The sequence below is a fragment of the Lethenteron reissneri genome, chromosome 24 (assembly GCF_015708825.2).
Source record: "Lethenteron reissneri isolate LAM-NWPU_2019-01 chromosome 24, ASM1570882v1, whole genome shotgun sequence".
NCBI lineage: Eukaryota > Metazoa > Chordata > Hyperoartia > Petromyzontiformes > Petromyzontidae > Lethenteron > Lethenteron reissneri.
The window spans coordinates 16,577,469-16,599,079 of NC_083802.1; the positions used below are offsets into that span (position 1 = coordinate 16,577,469).

General features: G+C 44.8%; 1 protein-coding gene across 1 annotated transcript in view; it reads right to left on the minus strand.

Moving 5' to 3' along the window:
- LOC133346693 (alpha/beta hydrolase domain-containing protein 17B-like) overlaps window positions 1–21,387 on the minus strand; it is a 33,376-nt gene extending 11,989 nt beyond the window's left edge. The window contains exons 1-3 of the mRNA XM_061558489.1: window positions 20,661–21,387; window positions 15,647–15,898; window positions 6,334–6,513 (exon numbers count right to left, since the gene is read on the minus strand). Of these exons, the coding sequence (XP_061414473.1) occupies window positions 6,334–6,513; window positions 15,647–15,898; window positions 20,661–20,878 (650 nt within the window). The 5' untranslated portion in view covers window positions 20,879–21,387. The remainder of the gene's footprint in view (window positions 1–6,333; window positions 6,514–15,646; window positions 15,899–20,660) is intronic.
- Between the last annotated feature and the right edge of the window lie 224 nt (window positions 21,388–21,611).

A 21,611-nucleotide genomic window follows, 5' to 3' on the forward strand; every position in this document is an offset into this window, starting at 1 on the left:
TAATTGGCCGAAGAACCCCAATGTAGCAAGAATCTCATTAACGAAGAGACTTGAAACTTTGAGAGGCTTTCACAGGTAAATAAATGGCATCAGTGTTACTACCAAACAACTGCCATTATCACTTGGTGCACATTACATTTGTGTCTGAAATTATAAAGGAAAAGGTGAATGCAATGTTACACACAGTTCTCATAGGGTTAAAATAATCCGAGCTGTGAAGTAATAAAGTCTGAGGCCATAGGCGAGACAATCGCCGCTTTATCCGTTATCACCTTTGGAACCTGAAACTGATAATTAACTCTAGCTCAACGTTCGTTTTTTTTAATTGAGAAACACAATTATGTAAAAATTGTTACATGAGCTGACGTTAATGTTTAGGTCAGGTGAGCGTGATCCATTCAACAGCTGTCTTGAGACTGCATCCATGGATACCAGACGACTGAACATAAAAAAAGGAAATGGAGAAAAATTATACAACAATCACGTGACCAGTTGTAAAAAACAAAACTCAGCTATGCCAGGTAATAATTGACCCTGACCAGGTCAGGCTTAAGACACCTGATTGCCACTGGTACTGCACACTGCTGCCACTAACCAAATCCAGTTATCAGGATCGTAACGGAGTGTGCGATCCACAGTGCCACCACTCCTCGCCTGTACGCTGTACTGGCTTTCAGCAGTGCCTGTGGCGCCATTTGCCAACAATGCCACGTACACAGGATGGCGGCTGTGTATTGTTTGGTTATTGAGTTAAACGCACAATAACAAACATGTTGACGATCACGACGATGATGATAATAAGGTAGGCAATGAAAACGTGTTTTTAAAAAAATAGGCAGTTTTCACAAATGACTTCATTGAGAAAACATAGCAACATGAGTCATGATTCAGTCAATGGATCAACCTTTATTTTTTGTGCCAATATCACCCTCAATAAAGAAGGCATCAGTGCACGGGCTGCGAAACTATTGCAGACTGTCTGTGAAACAGTGTCTTTGCAATAGCCTTGTGCTGTAATAATGGTGGGAATATCAAATGAACAAATTATATGATTTGTGAAATAGTGCAATTTAGCCAACTGTTAAATAGGTTCTCTCGTGCGCAATCTATTAAAGGTTTAGCCAAAAACACAAACCTGCATTTGGAAAATGGAGAATTCATTCTGCGGTTCTTGGTCGTGTTTTTTGCTCACCCCTGTACTGCTTTTGTAACATGAATTATAAGAGCAGAGACAACATAACAAAGTTGCATTCTTTTTATAATTAAGTACAAGACATTGTAAATGGGTCTCGTGGCTTCATTAGATCTGTCACGACACAGGTTCAAGCTTGCAAGAGGCCTTCTATAACACGGCGGACCGTGGGGGAGGACTGGCTGGAGAAGTGGACCTTCATCGCCTTCGGGTTTCAGACGATCTTGACGATGATTTTACAGGAACACGAACGTTAAGACATGTGCAGGTAGCGCCCGCGTTGAGGCTATACACGAAAGTGCAAGCCATATATGGTCATAATTAAACAAGGTGCTACGACATTAGCGGCGACTATAAAAACTAATAATGAAAAAGCGCGTTTCGGCTCACAAGTTCAACCCCTCCCCTCATAAAACCTTTTGATCTCCCCATCCGTGCCCGCATGTACGTATCGCCAACGGGAAAGTGAGACGGGGATTTTTTTTCTTTTTGTATTAAACAAAAGAGATTCCAGGGAGCCACTGATGACGACACTAAAACCCGGCAAACAAAACAGTGGAACACCGCGACGCTAGCCAAATCTGGGCGTGAAGTGAACGGGGGTATATGTTTAACCCCTCGCGGCCTCTGGGTGGAGCCGAAAAGTTGGAGGACTGAGAACGCACGCTATTCCAGGAAGAGAATGGTAAACCCACCCGCGATAAACCCAGCAGCGAGATGTTCTCAAGTCGTCGGGAGGAACAGCCGTCACAGGCTCCCCCATTCCCCTCCAGAACAAATAAATATACAATACAACTTCCTGATCATGACAATGTGCCAACTTACTGCTGCGTAGCGAAGTTTTCGCGTTCACAAAGAACACGCGTGGGAAATTTCAATTGTGAGCTGGAAACAATGTTTTTTTTTTTGTCGCCGGCCCTTTTGTCAATCAACTGCCGAATACAAAAAACTACGTGCCGTTCCAGTCGTCGTGGTTGTTGGACCATACTTCACCACGATGGTCAGTGCAGATCAGGGCCAATTCGGATATCAACCGACACCGAAGTCGACTCGCAGGGTTCACAGCGCAGTGCACGAGCCACTGGACCACGTTGAAGGGAAGTGAGTTTCCACTTTTATTTACTGCTAGTGCTATTTACGCCAATTCAAACCTTCCGCTTGCCAAAAGAAATGACAATGATAATGCAAAAGGAAGGAGGCACAATGCAAAGCTACGATTAAGATTAAATATAAAATAAATTCTCCGTGCGACAGGGAGTTCAGCCTGGGAACAAGCGGATGGGACGGCACAAATTGTTTTAACGGAGCACCTACGACACCGCAGTGCCAAGACACAGATAACGGCCGACCTTGTTGATTAATGGCGAATGAGAGTTCCTGTCTGTGTGCACTTAGGAAGGATGAGGGGGGGAAAGATTAGAGCGTATGACCGGTCTCATGGGTGCACACTTAACGACCAGCTAAGCATAACTTATGACAAATTATTAAATAAAACGTGCTTGTACCAAGTTATGTAATGCTGCCTCAACTTCATACGTTGGAACTTCGTGATGAAACGTCACGAGACCAAGTGCAAACTCAAACTCTTGTACATCAGTTCATCACCCTGTGTGTTAAGAGAACGGCCCACAGAAGGTGATGTTACAAAACTGCCTCTGAGATGGCTTTAGGTGACCTTTTTTTTTATTCGCACATTAGGAGAGATTCCTTCCCACGCACTGCGCTGCGGAGGAATGTTCATTGCGTGGCAGTGAAATGTCAACTTTTTAAAATTAAACTTGAAACGTTGCTAAATTAAACGAAGAACCAACCTTGATATAATCGGTATTTGGCAGTCAATTGGTGGCTAAACTTGAGAACCTCTTTTAATTGCACTTGGCTGAAACCCAAATTTGAATCTCGGATCTCAGCATTTGCTGGTTCGGTGATCTGTCTCCTGAGTCACCCCACCACTTCTTGATATTTACCTTTAAATTGCACTCCCAACGTATTCCTTAAGCAAGCAGAAGTGACACATTCTAAAGCCTTAAGTGATTGTGTGCCTATGGTGTTTGTCTCTCTCTGTGTGTCTGTGTTTTGTCTCGCTCTCAAATTTAGCAATCTTTGGAAGAATGTAATCAACCAGGTAGGGTGTTGACTTATGTAAGCCGATTGTTGTGTTGTATTGCATCATATTTCTAAGTTACTAGGTTTGTTTTCTCATTCATTTGTACCTGATGATGATTGCTTGTGTTGCCATCGAAACGTCGTAAGCTATTATTTAATTTATTTTTATTTTTACTGTGACTTACCGAAAGAACCGAAGAGTAATTCCTGCAGTCACGAAAGCTCCAAATCAAGCTTGATTAATTAACTTTACAATTAAATATTGACTTAAAGCTTTCGTGACTGCAGGGATTCATATTCTTTGGGTCTTTCGGTCAAGTCACGTCGGTAGTTTCAAAGAAAATTACCAAAAATAACAAAAAACGACGTTTTGATCGCAACACAAGTGGTCGTCTTCAGGAAAAGGAGGGTTTAGCTTCCAAGGCAAACTGTTTATAAGGGTAGGAAATGGGCGTAGCCCAAATGTCAGCAGCCAATGAAAATGTAAGTGGTGGGCAACCAACCCTACGGTCCTTGGTTTTCCACCGAATCAAAGAGCTGCCAGGTGAAAATTAGCATGTTAAAGAGAGATTAGCATGTTCATGGAAGATCGCAGAGCCGCAACCAAGGGGTCGGCATGCGAAGTGACTGTGAAAGCGCAAGTTTGAAATGGGCGTAAAGCACAACTAACATTGGAAGGCGGTAGGATGGGAACATCATAGCCAATTATGACTTAAACTGGTTGATAACATCCTTCCAGTGATTTCTCAGTTTGTACCCATCTTCTCGGTTTAAATTGTGTCTGTGTCTATATATATATGGATGGCTTCATAAATGAATATTTGTCGATAGCAAGTGGGCTTGCAAAGTACCTTCGTCTTAGAGAAATACATTTCGTGTGAGCCCACTGCATTAAAACAATGATCAGCCAAGGCCGAGGTATTGTTCCTATCGTGTTTCAGATCTACCTTGTGTTCACGAACACGGTCCGAGACATGTCGCTTAATTTCCCCAATGTACCTACTGCCGCAGACACAGCTTAGTTTGTAGACGCCGGGGTATTTGCATGTCAGGGATCACATCCTTCACAGATGGGATCAGATCACGAATTTTATGTATGTGTTAAATAGAACCTGGATCTTGTGTTTGCTCATGATTTTGGAAATCTCTTTAGTGGCCCCTGCTATGTATGGCAAGGTGATGGTTTTGATTGGGTCCTCAGATGGTTCTTTCCCAACGGCTGGGGTGATAGCTTTACGGATTGTGTAGTCTGAATATCCATTCATCTTGACAGCTTGGTGTACGTGTTCCAGTTCACTGGCTAAGTGATGACGGTCAGAAATACATCGAGCTCTAGATGAATGGATATATTCAGACTACACAATATGAACTTTACAATTGTAATGGCCATCCCACCAAGTGACAATACGCAAGGGCAGTATAGACACATTTGCGACAAGTATCTGACACACCATACACAATTTAAGGGTTTATTTATGGCATTAGGCTTAATATTAATATCTTGTACTACATTTCCCTGTAGCTCCTTTCCAACCCAGGTTCTCCCTGTAAAACTAGATGTATAGTCTCAAGGGGCTCCCGCCCAGTCATAAGTAAAAATGTCTGCCCATTGGTCTGTATGCTAAATATCGGGCGCTTCCGTCCATGCGGACTCAGCAGCTTTGGGAATCTGATTTATAGATATGAAAAAGCACGACAGAGTAATGGCCAAAATGTATCGATGTGACACAAGCCCACTCTTGTCTGCCCCGTGGTGAAAGAACCAATTGAAATAGTTCAACAATAATCTAATAAAAAAAACATTGCAGTCTCGGGCACAGCGGTGGCAAAGTATTTTGCGAGCCCAACTGTGAACTCGCCGATCCAAGTTCAATTCCCGGCCACCGCTAACATCAGTGGCAAGTGATATCTGAATCGGTCCAGGGGGCGTCACCCCCACCTTCACAAACCCGCAGTGACCACCGCTAGACAAGTATGGTATGACACTCACACTGTGTTGATTATAAGGGGCGTAGAATATTTCTCCAGACCTTAGTGGGCAAATGGCTGTAAAAAGTGTGTTGTGTTGGAAGCATTATAGTAATTATTATTAACACACACACACTCATTAAAATAGAGACAGGATCAATAGAGCGGACTTTTGTTTAACGAATCTACACGTGGTGGGTGTGTATATGAATGGATGCAGTGGCTAGGGCTAGTACAGATTGAGGGGGAGATGGAAAGACATTTTTCACAACTCAAAGTATAATGTATATTCAATTACACCATTCACCATGTGTGAAGTATATGTGCAGTGGCATAGTGGTGAACGTCTTGCATAATGGGCTACCAATTAAGGGATGTGGATTTAATTCCCAACCTTGGCCAACGTCACGGGGAAGTGGTAATTCAATGAATTGTCACGGTTTGGAGTGCAGATTTGATTCAAGAATCAGAGGTCTTTTAGCATCCTGATTATAAAAGTGTCTGAATGCAGAATAGGTTTTTTCCTTTTTTTCTGGCAACAATACAGGTGTTAAGATGTTAAAACACCAAACTGAAACCTTTTACAAGGAATCATCATGTGTGCATTAACCACAATACTTGTGGTCAGAATGCAAACAAAAAATACTCTGCTAGCATATACATTTGTCTTTGAAACCGATTGGTCCACACCAGATACAGCTTTCTTTCGAGCCTGGTCTAACACTGTTTGAAACTAGTTTCAAACTAGTTTCAAACGGTGTCGACATCTCTGGAATTAAGGTCAAATTAAAATTCTAATGAAATACCAAAGTCATTTTGAAACCTGGTTAACGCCCAGACAAATCGCGACAAGCGGGGCCCTTTATTTCATTTTGGGTCTGTCTGGCACGGTAACCCAGAAAACGTTTCCACACATGGTGCTAATTTTAGGCCTAGTCACCCCCGGCCCCGCATCCCCACCCTCTACAGGGTGTTGTTGTCTCTAGGACTACCCCGGTCTACGAGCAACCAGAAAAACATTCCGTGAGACAACACGGCCCTGGCGACGCGCGGGCGTCTTTACCAACCTGGGGAAGGCGTCGAAGCAGTAGGTGCGGCGCGTGTTGGGGAAGGCGACGCGCATGCCCGACATGAGCGGCGAGTGCAGCACGATGGCGGCGCACTCGTAGCGCGACGCCAGGTCCACCGTGGGCACCGTGCCGATGCTCTGCCCGTACAGGATGATGTTCTCAGGCAGCACCGCGTACCTGTCGGGGGGGGGGGGGGGGGGGGGGTGTGGGCGCAAAGTGACAAGGGGACCAGGCGGGGAGGACAGGTAGGAACGGAACAGTTAAACAGTCATTGATTCAGAATCTTTATTTATACTGGAAGAATACGATGAGCTATAAAGCTCTTTTTCACAGATGTCCAGTAGAGGCAGATCAGGACGTTACAACCACAATACAAAAACGACAGGAATGCTAATTATAGGAAAGATTTATAGATCAGCGCTGGCACTTGGGAGCCTTTAGCATTGACAACTGGGATAATACAATTATTTTGCTTCTTACACTTTTCAAAACTTACGTGTAATACAAGTATATAGGTATGTGTAATTTCCATTACTAGCAGTGGGCTGTGAAAAGGAGATGAGGACATGCCGAACTGCACTGGAAACCACCGACTGTTGATGCTTTTTGCGATTGGGTTATGATAACTCTGTAGCCACTCACTTTGGAGTCCACGTGCATGACAAGGGCAAAAAAAACAACATTTTGACCACTGAATCATGACAGTTCATCAAATCATGGAAGGGCTGATTGATTACGTCACTATTGAAGCCACCTGGTGGATCCTATTCTCCGATAAACAAGCCTCAAGATAAACAAAGACGCCCCCCTCCCCAACCCATACAGCCTCAATAGACTTTTGGAAGCAAGTGTTGTCATTATCAAGCGCCTGTGAAGGCTGGCAAAGCACAAGAGGTGGTGTGGGTTGCCAGCACCACGCCTGGCCGCCATCGTCTCTCTCCCGAGTGGCGATGTTTACACATCGCACCGAGTCGCCCTCGGGGAGGCCCAGGACTGGTTCAGATATTTGCGAGTGGGAATTGAACTCGCGTCGTCGGGTTCGCAGTGCAGCGCAGTAGGCGAACCACCGCGATAATCAACAAACACAATATAGAATTGAAGCTTTCGTGACTGCAGAAATGACTATACTCATTGGTTTTTTTCGGTAAAGTCACGTATGTAGAAATAAAATAAAAAATTAAATTAAATTGTTGACCGACTGGTTTTGCATCACATTATGTTTCTAAGGTTTGTTGAGTTCTCGTCTCCCATCTTCTTGTTGTATTGCCTCTGTGCAGTTCACCGTTCTCTGTGTGCTATGTGCGTGATGTCCCCCTATGTGTTCCCTCGCTATGTGTTTTACCCCATTTCCACCTGATGATGATCGCTTGTGTTGCGTTCGAAACGTCGTGATTTATTTTAAATTTTTATTTTTATATTTTTTACATACGTGACTTTACAAAAAAAAAACAATGAGTATAGTAAACACAAACACCTTGAGCAAATAAACAATGCAACATAATGATATTGATGCACGTGGCAATAAGGACCGTGATGAAGCACGAAGACATTTATAATGGGAGTGTGAAACCTTCCCCAGTTTTTAGAGATGTCTCTGGGGTTAGTTTAAAATGTTGGTAAGGAAAAAAAAAGGGGGGGGGAAACCCGAGGAAACTTCCAAAGAATTTTTTTTAAAGATATAACTTGCACTTTCCCCATCGTTTTATAATGTCCGGTGTGTTTTTTTCCATAAAACACTGCGAGCGGCAGCCTTTAACAATGGTTTTGAGTGAGACACGGTGCCACGGTTTCCCAGGGTCACGCGTATATGTTTGTATATTTCATCAAATAAGTCCCTCCGAGCCCACGAGAGAGACACGTTTTTTTCTGTGGCCCCTCACTTTAAAACGCGACCCCCCTTGTCCTCAGAGGACCCTGGCGCACGAGAAGCATTCGGTTCTTTTTCTTGCTGACTTTTAGAATATATATATTTTTACTAGGCGAGGCCCAACTGAGATATTTTCTATAAAGTCGGCTGGAAACAGCCGTTTTACTCAGGCAAGGACGGGATACCGAACGGGCTCAGACTTGAGGTCTGCGGATGAAGCATTTAGACGGAGAGAAATGCATTTACGCCCTCTGCCAGCGGAGCGCGGCATCTGCGTCCAGAGGCGAGCGGCGAATCGGCTTCCGTGAGAACGGGCGCAGAGGTCAGGCACGTGGCCAACTGCGCTGACCTGTGTGTGATGGCATCGTGCCAAGCTAATGGGTTTTGTCGACTTTGGGAGGGTCATAACGCTAAGAGACCGTAAATAAAGTCAATCGATTGAAAGAAATAACATTTAAAAAAGGTTACGCGTATACGGGTGTGAGAGAGTGCAAGAGAGACAATCAACAGCAAAGAGCTTGATCTCGTCAAGCCTCAGACACTAAGCTGGCTTGAGCCTGCGTATTCTGTTCATATATATGATCTGTGACTATCCAGTACAGTGCATGAGTGTCTACACTAAGGGTGTAAATATGCATCGATTTGTGGGTTAGTAAACTCTTAAGCTCAATATAACATGCATGAAATTGTGTGCATGAGAATCACATTTTTTTTATATTGTTGTATGTATGTAACGCATTCACACATGACCCCTGAAGCCACTAGTGGCTGCTACAGTTACCACAAAGCAACAAAATAAGAATTAATTCTGGAATAAATCGACTCTCCGGAGGGGTCAATCATTACACGACTGGATGATATTTCTTTGATGATAATTTTCAGCCCTTTATCAATCCATCACCACGTTTCCCCGCGTAGCTACGGATCAAACCAAGGTTGCCATGTACATAGCACAGTGGACTAACCGCTGTGCCACCGCTCCCCTCCCACGCCAATACACCGGTGCACATTGTTCGACACTCAACGTTCATAGCTGCATCAATGGGGATGACAAATGGTAACTTCCTTGTCGTTGAAGACGAGGGCAATGACCCGCCGTTGGCAACCAGTTTACAATATTTTTGTCAACAGTGGCCACCAAATAAAATAAGCCAAGACCATGTGAACAAAAACAACGGCATAATGGCAGATTGACGCCATCCATTATCCGAGTGTTGGGCGATTATCCGATTAGTGATTATCCGATTAAATTAGTTTCAGAAAAATTGCCCAACCGCTTGTTTGTGCTAAGGTCCTCTCAGACGAGTGCTCGTTACGTTTTGTGGCTGTCACCGCACGTACCGTGTAATTTTAAAGATATCGATACAATAAGAGTCATTGCGAATTATCAATGAAGAAGCGGAGGAAAACTAACTTTACCACTCCTTCTTGGTTCTTTCGGTAAAGTCACGTAGAAGGGAAATAATAAAATATTAAATATAAAACATAATAAAATAATTCTCACGACGTTTCGGCCACAACGCAAGCAGCCATTCAGACGCTGTCTCCCCGACAGACCTGGTCTTCACCTGAGGACGGCTGCTTGCGTTGTGGCCGAAACGTCGTGAGAATTATTTTATTACGTTTTATTTTTATTATTTCATTATTTAGCTTCTACGTGAATTTACCAAAAGAACCAAGAAGATGAATCCCTGCAGTCACGAAAGCTTTAAATCGAAATTTAACTTTACCACTGTAATCATTAACACTGCCTTATTGCTTAAAAAGTATAAAGTGACATTTTGGAGAAAAGTGATTCACCACAGCAGTAACTGGGTGAGAAACATATTACAAACAACATTTCTACCTACGTGACTTTACCGAAAAAACCAAAGAGTAAACAAATGCTGTTGCGGAGAAATATGCTAATAGGGACCATGATTTTGAGGGAGTCGTCTGGGCAATAACATCAAGCAAAGCAGCAGTATTAGTTTAACAGGCCTTATTCTACTGATGAGAACCCAAACGGCGAAATCCGTCAATATGTTCCTCATCGGAAAAAATGCTAATGGGCAACGTATCTCTGAAAGGCCGACAGACTGAAACAAGACGACAATGATTGTATTTTAATGTGGAGATACAGTACGGCGGTCTATTCCGCATTCTATTACACAAAAAGTGCAGCGCTCAAAAATATTAATTAAACGTAGTTTTTTTTTTACAAGGCGGCATGTGTGGAGGAAGACCGGTCGCGCATTTTCAGTCCGCTTATAAACGATCACCAATGGCGTCCCTACAGTCTCATTCGAACATGGATTCAAACCACAAGGTCCGCCAGCAGCTTTCATCAAGTTTTAAACTTTGCAGATTAACAATATAATTTGAATAAGAAAAAACAGAGTATAAAATAGACCTCAAGAGTGGCTAATTATTTACATATTTACAATGGCTGTGTGTGGGGGGCAGTGGGGGGGGGCAGAGCGAATTCGTAGGAGAGGGGGGGGAGCACAGTCTCTAAGGAGGGGTGGTGGGGGGGGGGTGACGTTTTAACCCACAAGATATCATGGACATTTCACCAAGTATACAAAAAAATTAATCGAGGAAGCACTCGCACACGACTTACGAGACGGCCTGACTAGTGACAGCAGGGCAGAGTTCCAACGATCCCGTTACAATGTCTTTAAAGTGCATTATCCTCTATCAATGCGTTTCCTGGGTAACGTGGCTCCTTTAGTGCAGTGGCATCAGTGCGCTCCTTTAACAAATAATGGGGGTCCTCATTTATAATTCACGCAGGACGCTCGGCGGTCTGTAATAACAGACTCTTCCCCCAACGAAACATTTTCGCACACTCCGGGGATGAATCTGTGCGCAGCCCCAATTTGGAGCGGGGCAAAACAGCCCCTGATTTTTTCTGTTATTCGACGCTCACGCACGACGCTTTTCGTTACGAGAGAGAAAAGAAAAGACAGAACCCTCAGCGAAACACGTTTAAGGGGAGAGAAATGCCTTCGTGAAATGGAACAGCCAATGGCAAAATGCAACTGCCACGTAAATCAGTGTGCTATAAATTACCACCTCAAAGGTCAGAAACACAGACTTGTCCGAACACGAATTTAAAACCGCGGGTGGCTCACTCGTCGTGCCACATCGGAGCTCGCCGCGATGGTGTGGACTACAACGCGTTAATTACGGTACCATTTGGTAGCTACAATCGCCTCTGCCTGACCCCATTTTGTCAAGTAATTAAATAGGGAATTAATTTCACGGGAGTGTAAAGGTGGACCAATTCACCCCTTCCTGCGATTTGATAAGCTTTCGCAATTCATGAACGCGATTCAATTCAAGAATTGATTCTTATTTAACACGGGTGAATTGCCGCACCTCCAGTGGCTGTAGAGGTGACATCAACATATGATGTACAACATACATGAATCGAACAGCCATTCTTACGCACAGGATTTGATGCATGCATTGCGACCTCAAGAATCAATTAATTGTTTACCCTCGACTGAGGACCACTCAGATTGCCCATATAGCTTTCTGTCTGGACCATAATGGAGTACTTATTACTGCTACCAAGTGAACAATATGGCCTAATATTTTGCAGCACTATGCAGAAACTAAATAGATTAACACAACACCAAATCGTACTGCAAGTCTTGCCATCTCTTACCCTAAAAATTGCTGGCGAGGGGCTGTCTGCTTGACCCCAACCGAAGCATAGTTCCGCCCGTACCGCACATAGTACAAGCAGGAGCGTGCACGCGGAGGCACATTTTACCTTCATAAAGCAACGCGCTGAAATCATTCAATTTGTGGTGAACAAAGATGCAAAGCACATGTGTGGCAGCAGCGGCTACACCCACTGCATGTGACTGCGTGCTCAACACCAAACACACGCATGCGCCCATCGGGTCAAAAAAAGAGAGAATGAGGAGTTGGGGTAATGGGAGCTTTGTTGAAAGGACACATTTAAATGTGACCAAGTTCTTCACTCGACTGGAACGGCCGGCAACTCGAGGAAGAGTTGCTCGAGATGCCCAGCTGGCGCAGTGCGTCGATGACATCACTAAGTTTGAAGAAACGATTTGGCGTAGAGCCCCGACAGCACTCGGTGATCTACTTGTACGATTTACCCTACGGGATTAAAAAAAAAACCTGCCCGCCCCGTGAATGAGCTATGCCCAGCCACCACTTGCATGTCCGATTAGCACGGTTGGCTACATAGGGTGTGAAGGGAGTTCAACATACGTACGTACACTATCAGTCTGCGGGGTGGCCCGCAAACTGCGCGATGAAGCCGGCTACCCAGTTAGATTTCTGACCATGTGATGAGTGATGTCCGAATTGATCCTGGGCCCCCGAGCCTTCACCGACATGCATTGATCCAAAGTGGTGATGTACGGTTAATGAACTCCCCATTGACTGAAGTGGAAAAGGGGAGGCTTTCATCCAGCAGTGGATTGGCAAAGGGTTCTAAAATATGTTTAATGTTCAACCATTGTGAACTTTCACTATAACACAACACGTGAATTTACGGTGCATCGGGATTTGTTTCTTGTATCCTGAAAGTGCTATCAGTGTCACGCCATGCCCATTCGGAGCTCTCTGAGCAGTGCATCACCCCAAGTTAGAGAACGGCACACAAAAGGAGATATCACAGACCTAGTTTAGAGATCTCGGAGTGACCTCTGACCCGCACTTGAGGCGTTGCACTTCCCCACACTGCCCAGCTGTAGAGACATTCATTGCATTGCAGTCAAACTGCTTTTTTTTTTTTAATCTCAGTCGGATTTTTGTCCAAATGAAGTAAATAACAACATTTTATAGGATGTACTTTTTTGCATAGACATTAGCTACAAATATATTAGTAATTATCAGTTAATCCATCAACTTGCTACACTTAAAAACCCTGTTTGGTCGCGGTAGACTGAAACGCAAAATAATAACCCAGCATCTCAGTGGTAAGAACTCGGTGCTCTCTGACCCACGAATTAACTAGCAAATCTCAATTAGGGTTAATAAAAAACACTCAATTGTTCACATAGATAGTTTTTTTGTCAGGCTACAATGCACAATCATCTTACTATTATGTAATGCTGGACCATTATCTTGAGATTACGGTCATGCTGCACCATCACTTTGAGCTATTTGCACAAAGAAACCGCCACTCCTCCAAGCCAGGGAGAATAGTAACTTACGTAACTCGACTTTGCAGTTCTTCCCTGGTCATTCATTATTCAAGTCAGGCCTACAAGAGTGAACGAACCCAATTCCAGCAGTAACCTATCACAGCTGCGGCCATCCATTCAGCAACACTCCTCCAGATTATGATTGGTAGTCTGAAATCTGTTCCGTAACACGAGTTTCAGAAAATTACAAACATATTGAGAATACATTCAAGAGTCTCTATAAACAATACATCCAGCTTAGGTTGCCCATGGCCTAACAAGGATAAGACAAATGAATATTGTTCGTCAAGTTATAAAACAATGTCCCCCCCCCCCCACCAGTGAAATACTCTTGCATTACAAACTTAAACAGCACAGACAGACTCCAGTGGTTACCTGTGGTGAAACTCCCCAAACCACTAATTTTTGAGAATGGCAGTATATAACAGTATAGAGAGTTAGTTTGTGAACCTATACTTGTAGAATATTGAGTGACTCCCTTGAACGTATGGGCTTTCTCTCCAGGCAGCCCGTTTTTCTCTAATGAAAAAGAAATACATACTTTCAAAAATAAATCAGCCCAACAATCAATTGGACAACAATCCTTAAAAATAATCTTAAGACTTCAGCGAGGTTGTCCTGGACAAAAAGGGGTGTAATTTTATTTGTGAACAGCGAGGAGCATCACAGGAGGCTCCAATTAAACCAAAAACTATTTTCCTGCCAGAAAATCCAATACATTCGGAGAATTTCAAAACACTCCAGTTGAATTTCGATTTAAAGCTTTCGTGACTGCAGGGATTCATCTTCTTGGTTCTTTCGGTAAAATCACAATAAAAATAATAAAATAAAACATAATAAAATAATTCTCACGATGTTTCGGCCACAACGTCTTCACCTGATGACGTCTGCTTGCGTTGTGGCCGAAACGTCGTGAGAATTATTTTATTATGTTTTATTTTATTATTTTTATTGTTTCCATTCTACGTGACTTTACCGAAAGAACCAAGAAGAACACTCCAGTTGTGTTTTCAAAAACACGTTTGGCAGCAAAAAAGAAACACCGACGCAGCCTCAAGGAATCACCGATCCTTGTCAATGATGAACGGGGTCATGATCCTGTATTGATGCAGAGAAACCTGGAGATCGAGTCAACTTACTTGCCTTGGGCACATCTCTCTCGCACAATCCATTACGCATATCAATGTCGTTAAAAATTCCAGCACTTGGCTTACAGGTCTTGCACAAATAGCCGATGTAATAGGTAGTAAATCAGGAGTGTGCACACCTAGATGTATGCATATTGTAACTTGGCAATAAAATGCCTAATAAAATGCTCAAATGTTGACAGTCCCTGGGCAACTAGCTGAGAACAGTCTATCCATAGGACAATCACGGTTGTCGTGCCACTGGATTTAAACGCGTAACTTTGACTGCGAGTCGAACACTGCCACACCAGCACTGGCAAGAAAAACTAACAGTAGCAACAGTAACCAAGAAGCATGTCATGATTCACAATTTGATGACCTGTCACAGCTCCTGGTCATGATTCGATTCAGGAATGTATTTATTGAGTGACGTTTTTATGTATTTTCTGTCTTGAATGTTCTATCCATTATCTTAAAGGTAACATTAGCAGATCATTTGCATCAATTGCTAGTCTTTCTCATCGTCCCAATTCAATGCATGTATTGTGAGTGCAAGACTTGCCATTATTTCTTTAATCTGTATTAAATGCAATGATTCATCCCCCAGCGATTCAACTGTCGCGAATCGGGATGGCACTTTCATTAAAGAATGGATTATATTATAATAAAATTATTACGAAATTGTATGCATTCTCAATGTTTTGGCTCCATTTGCATGTCTTGGTTCACTGTATTATCCTAACGTATATAGCGCTTTGTCAATACACTGCTCGAATAAGGCATCCCTCTACCGTGTCGATCATAAGAGTTGTTGAATGATACTTCACAAGATTGGTCAAAGGAGGAGAAGGGGGGGAGCAGGACCGATTTAGATATGACTCGCCACTGATGTTGGCAAGGCCAGAACTCAAAAGTCATGGGACACAGGTTCAAAGTAGCGTGCCAACTACTGCACCACCGTTCCCTATTAGCCCGAAATGTAAGACCAACAACAAACTCTTGCACGCACGAATCGAAGCGCGTATCGTCGTTGAAAGCACGAACAAACCAAATGTCACCGGCGAAAACCAATGCATTACGCGGCTGCGGGTTGACGAAATACGGACACCACTACGACGACGACGAGGAAAACAACGGCGCACCTGTTGCGCAGCACGTGCCAGGCCGCCTCGATGTCGGCGTACAGGTTCTTCTCGGAAGGTTTCCCCGAGCTGCCCCCGTAGCCCGAGTAGTCGTAGGAGAAGACGTTGCAGCCGAGGCGCGTGCCCAGCCCCAGGTAGAAGCTGCTCATCTGGCCCAGGTCGACGGCGTTGCCATGAGAGAAGAGCAGCGTGAACGGCGCGTCCGGCGCGCAGCGCACGAACATGCACGCCAGCCGACTGCCCCTGCTTGTCCTGCGGGGGGATCGGGGCCCAAGGGGGTTGGGGAAGGGTCGTACGTTAAGGACTCGTCCGTGGCACGGGGAGAAGAGAATCCGAGGAGGGAGACGAGGGGAAATGGGGGGGGGGAAGGAAAAAGGTGGAAGATGTGGGGAAGAGACAGAAGAGAAACAGCCCTGGAAGTAGGATACACAAACTGGAGAAAGGAGGGTGACATCCCTATTATCAGAATTTACCTATACTGTATAAGTTTTTGCAAATAACATATTTTCTCATGTGACTCCAGGCAAAATAAACTTAATTAGTCGCAGCTGGTAAAATAAGGCACTGATTGAGAATGCGTTATTAATAATAGAGATGCGTGTGCTTCCAGCAGCATTTAACGATGCAAGTGCCAAGATTAAACTTACATTGCAGTAATTTGCCACTACACACTCTCTAAATGTAAGAAAAAATGAACGTAACTAATCGTGGCTAATTGATGTCTATTTAAAGTGACATTTTTGGTGTGGATAATTTGAATTGGCATGAATTTCAGCGGAGGAATAAAGCCTCCCAAATAATCCACTAAACAATAATTAAATTAACAAACACGTCTACAACTAGGGTATTAAGTCGACATGAAAGCATAATATTGCACTTGTAATGCAAGTCACATGCTCCGCTGTAAGCTGCAAACTTGTTTTTTTTACCACATTTGCTAAGCGTAATTTGACGACGGACATGTGCTACATAATTGTCTAATTGCAATCATATAAATTTTGAGTTTTTTTATGCCAACTCAAAACCCCCCTCCCCATCATTCCCTCAAGAAGCAATCTGGTAATTATCCGAGCATAGGACAGGCTATGAAATGCAATCTACCACAAAGCATCTACTTACATGCAGGGTACTTGTGGCAGCATAACGAGCCCACGTGAATATCCACCCCCCCCCCCCCCCCGCCAAGTAAATTGTATCGAGAAATTAATCAGGTACATTATCAATCACTTATTATTTGGGCAGAAATTAATCAAACATATAGATTGTTTTTTATTATTAATTTCATTGAAACACACAGCAGAGCTGTTAGAGTAAAAAAAAAGTCAGCCAGTTTCCAATTGCCATATATGCATACACACACAAACGAGTGCCCTGCCATATAACACGGCTATTGATTTTGCTGGATGCACAACAGCAGATTTAATGGTTTCAGCAAAAACGGAAATAATAGGCGCTCAAGAGGCTCCGAGGACATCTGCATTACACGGTGGAACACAACAGCCGATACTCGCTGCCTGAATAATAACGCCAGACATCGTGACCAGGTAAAAACTGACCCCAGACAATCGCACAGGCAAGGGTACCAAAAATAGACATGCTGGCTGGCTCGTCTACTCTACAGGGAGTGTTCTCTGTGAGGCCACTTTTGCGAGGTTGTGGTTCACTTCCGTGCCACCGTCAAATTTGCAAATGCCTCCTGTGGGCTGGGCAGCCTAAATGAACACGCCCTGGCCTCGTTCACACGAGCCTGGCAAATTCCTCCCAACAATGAAGGAGCTCAGCCTCCCTGCCACCGCTGTAAAGTGCTCTGCAGCTAAATGAGTTTAAAGATACACTATGGGGACCTCATTTGCCAGTAAAATATGATAATTGGTTCTTTACCCTTCTATCTGGCAACAAAACTGACACCTTTTTGCAAGGAGTCATGTTTGCATAGACCGCAATACCTGCAGTCATAATACCAGATAGAAGGGTAAAGAACCAATTATCATATTTTTACTGGCAAATGAGGTCCCCATAGTGTAGATGCTTGCCCCGAGCTCTCATACTCTGATGGTGCATTGTCCTTGAGTTGTGCGCCTTTGGCGTCATCTGGTCCAACCCATATGAGACTAGGCTCGAAGGAAAGCTGTCTCGGGTGTGGACCAATCAACTTCAAGGACAGTGCACATTATCAGAGTTATGTTCTTTTGTTTGTATTATGACTGCAGGTATTGCGGTCTATGCAAACATGACTCCTTGCAAAAAGGTGTCAGTTTTGTTGCCAGATAGAAGGGTAAAGAACCAATTATCGAGTTTAAAGATTGCAAGAATCCGGACAAACCCTGTTGATTTAATGAGCTTTAACGCATTGCTCTTAGAAGCGACGGATTTAATGTAGCGGAGGACCCACTCGCTTAAGAGATATTCGTCTTAGTGACCTGTCGTGAGGTTATACGTTAAAATTATTTACGTTAAGGCACTGACTGGGATACTCCCATCGAATAAATTAGTTTTTTTCATTCCCACTAAGCAATTAGTTCGTTTGAAATTCTTTATCCTTGCTTTTTTTGTACAGCTCCCCAAGTATCCATTATGTTCATTGGCCACATCCTGAGTACGTCTTTCAAAATTCTATTGCGGATGCCTTTTCATGTGTCACTTCCCACCATTCATATGCAAGACAAAGATCGCCCTTGTGTAGCCCTAACAGACTGTTTGGGCAAGTGCTGTTCGCGAGCACCTATGAAGGCTGGCACGGCACACGAGGGGGTGGGTGGCCAGCACCACGCCCGGCCGCCTTTGTCTCCCTCGTGGCGATGTTTATCATTCACATACCATTCACACGCACACACGAGGCCCCAGAGGCCAAATCCTGCTACCCCACTAATCAAACACCTCCTCTCCCTTCCAGCACATTATTGCTTTTGTCGCCATTCCACACAGTTGCCTACATAAACACGCAAAGATACACAGCACAGGCACCATTATAAACAGCTGGAAAAAAAACAAATCAGCAAATACGTCCACTGACCGACTGTTATGTTTAACTATTGCTTGCACTGTTACACAATGGTTGTTTTGATTAACATGTTTTAATTGCCACCCCCTAGAGTCACATCACAAATATCCCCTGGGCGAGTGTTACTACAAGGAGGATATCCTTTTAGCGACGACTTCTATTTGGTATAAATTGTAGGGAGCGGTCAGTGCTAAGTGACGAGACTTCCAAAAAAGGCGACGCGCTTCGTTAAAGTGCTCGCACAAGGTGTGACGACTGCTCGCGGTCCTCGTCAGCACGATTTTGACCCCGTTGTGTCACAAGGGCAACTGCCGTGCGTCATCTAAAAGGCACAATCGGTGGGAACAGAGAACACAGGGCTGGGACCCTCTTTATGAACATGTAAATGTACGTCACTTTGGGGTGGATCCCTCCCTGGTTTCAGTTCTATTATTTATGAAGGCAATCACGATCATCACAACCACCACAGGGCAACAAAAGGGAAACTACAACTCACTAGGGGATAGGTCAAGTGGAGTTATGGAAATATTTAAGTCACGTGTTAGCATGGGTTACGGTTAGTGATCAAGTGTCTGGTGAATGGTGAGCACAAATGTTTGGGTTTTGTGACCAGGTTCAATGTCCAGATTATCAGTATGGCTCTGTGTGTGTGGGTCAATGTCTGGGTAATGGCAGGGAATACTGAGAGCAGTGATTAAGGGCTTAAATTAGGGTAGTCGTCAGGGCAAAGTTTCACAGTATAGGTACGATGTTAGGGTTCACTTTAAATTCCATCACATGGTCTAGTTAAAGGGTTTTCTAAGACTGGGGTAGTGGTTGTGGTTATGGTATACATTGATCGTATGGGTCAGGTTAAGAGGTAAGACTCGGTGATAAAGGTTCACCATATTAAGGGTTGTGGCCTGGCCAACGTTAGGAATGGTCTGAGTTTATCTTAAAGTCATGATAAACAATTAGTGTTGAGGGTTTGTTTTTCTTATTCATGGTTTAGAGTATGTGTATGGGCCCAGCAGTTCCAAACATATAACACTGTTTCTGATTTAATGGGTTTTTCTTGTCAGTTATAGATTTGATTATGGGGCCAAGGTTTGACTAATGGTTAAAGTATGACTCATAGTAGGAAGTGTCTCAGGGCTAAATACACGCTATACGTCTACGTATTTTATTTCAAAGTATCGGTCGGGTTCTGGCTATCGGTTATGCACTGTACACGGGGGGGGGGGGGGGGGGTTACAATCTAGATAAGAGTGAGACCAAGGACTAATGTCTGGAGGAAGGGAAATTTTTCGATTTAAAGCTTTCGTGACTGCAGGGATTCATCTTCTTGGTTCTTTCGGTAAAGTCACGTAGAATGGAAATAATAAATAATAAATAAAACATTATAAAATAATTCTCACGACGTTTCAGTCTCCTCGACAGACCTGTTTTCCACCTGTGGACGGCTACTTGCGTTGTAGCCGAAACGTTGTGAGAATTATTTTATTGTTTTATTTTTATTATTTTATTATTTCCATTCTACGTGACTTTACCGAAAGAACCAAGAAGAGGAGGAGGGGGGTTAGGACCAGGGATACATTTTAACTGGGTCTGTTCAGATGAAAAAAAAAACCCGGTGGAAGTATTGCCAATCGCGGGGGTCCTGCCACATTACTCGCAATCTCCCGATTCCTCGAAAACCATCGATGCCGACCGTCAACGCTTTTAAGCGCCGTTACCGACCGACAAAGTGGCGATCGGCGGTCCGTCCGACTGCGCTGGCACGACGGACACGACGAGACAACGACGATGCAGCTTTCCCGAAAATTATTCCGTGAGAACGCGTGCCCTGACTACGATGACCTGGCGTGCAGGATGGCGGTGTGGGTCACGGATTTGCGGTGGGGTGGGGTGGGGAATGTTGGTGGCGGCGGTGGAGTCGGGGAATGAAGGAACGGACGGACGGATGGAGAATGAGACCACAAGCCACCACAGCAGAGAACAGAATCCGTCCGTGCGTCCGCTGCGGTCCACCACCTGGTGACGGAGACCTCGATTGCGTCCAGCTCGCGGCGGGAGTACTGCCACTCGGCGCGGTCGGTGAGTCGCAGACTCCAACGAGACCCCGTCTCGTCCGCCAGGAGGCCGTACGTGGGCTCGGGCGGCAGGAAGGCGAGCTTGGAGGCGATGCGGCCGGGGCATGGCGGGCAGCAGAAGAGGCAGCAAAGCTCGCTGAGGGAGATGCCGGCGCTCATGACTGAATGGCCCCTCGCCCCTGCCGTTGTCCGAGCTGACGACTTCCGATCCAAACTCGAAACGATTTGAACCGATAAGGACCACCCTGGCCTGAGCCTGGAGATGTCACAATGTGCCCCCCCCCCCTTAGCCAGGCGTCACCCTGAACTAAACGGATCTGTGATCCGATCCCACTCGATCCGATGTAACTTTGACAGAATCGGACAAAAAGACTCAAAAAGCGCGACCCGTGGTGACCCCCTACGGCAATCTGACGCGCTCCGATCCCGGTTCCAAATCCGACCCGCACCGATCTAACCCAGCTCGGATCTTCACGCGATATAAATCCGACTCGAACCCAAAACAACCCCGACTCGACTGCTCTCTCCCCACCCACCCCCCCCACCACCTCAACACAAAGCCGACTTTACAGGCCCCCCCACCACCGAGCCAGCCTCTACAGCCGACGCGAACACCCCGGCGACCCCGAGCTCAGACGCACGGCAGCGCCATCGCTTCCCCCTCCTCCTCCTGCTGCTGCTGCTCAGGGCGACTGCGCCAAACAACGGGGACCCCCCCCCAACCCACACACCACCCCAACCCACTCCACCACCACCACACCGCCACCCGTCGTCCGGGGGGGCCTCTGCAATTCCCACCCTCCTCGTCAGTACGAGCTACAGCGAATCGCTCTAATACTCAACAATGGTGGCGAACCAAAGAATAATGATACAATCCCAATAAATGCCGAAT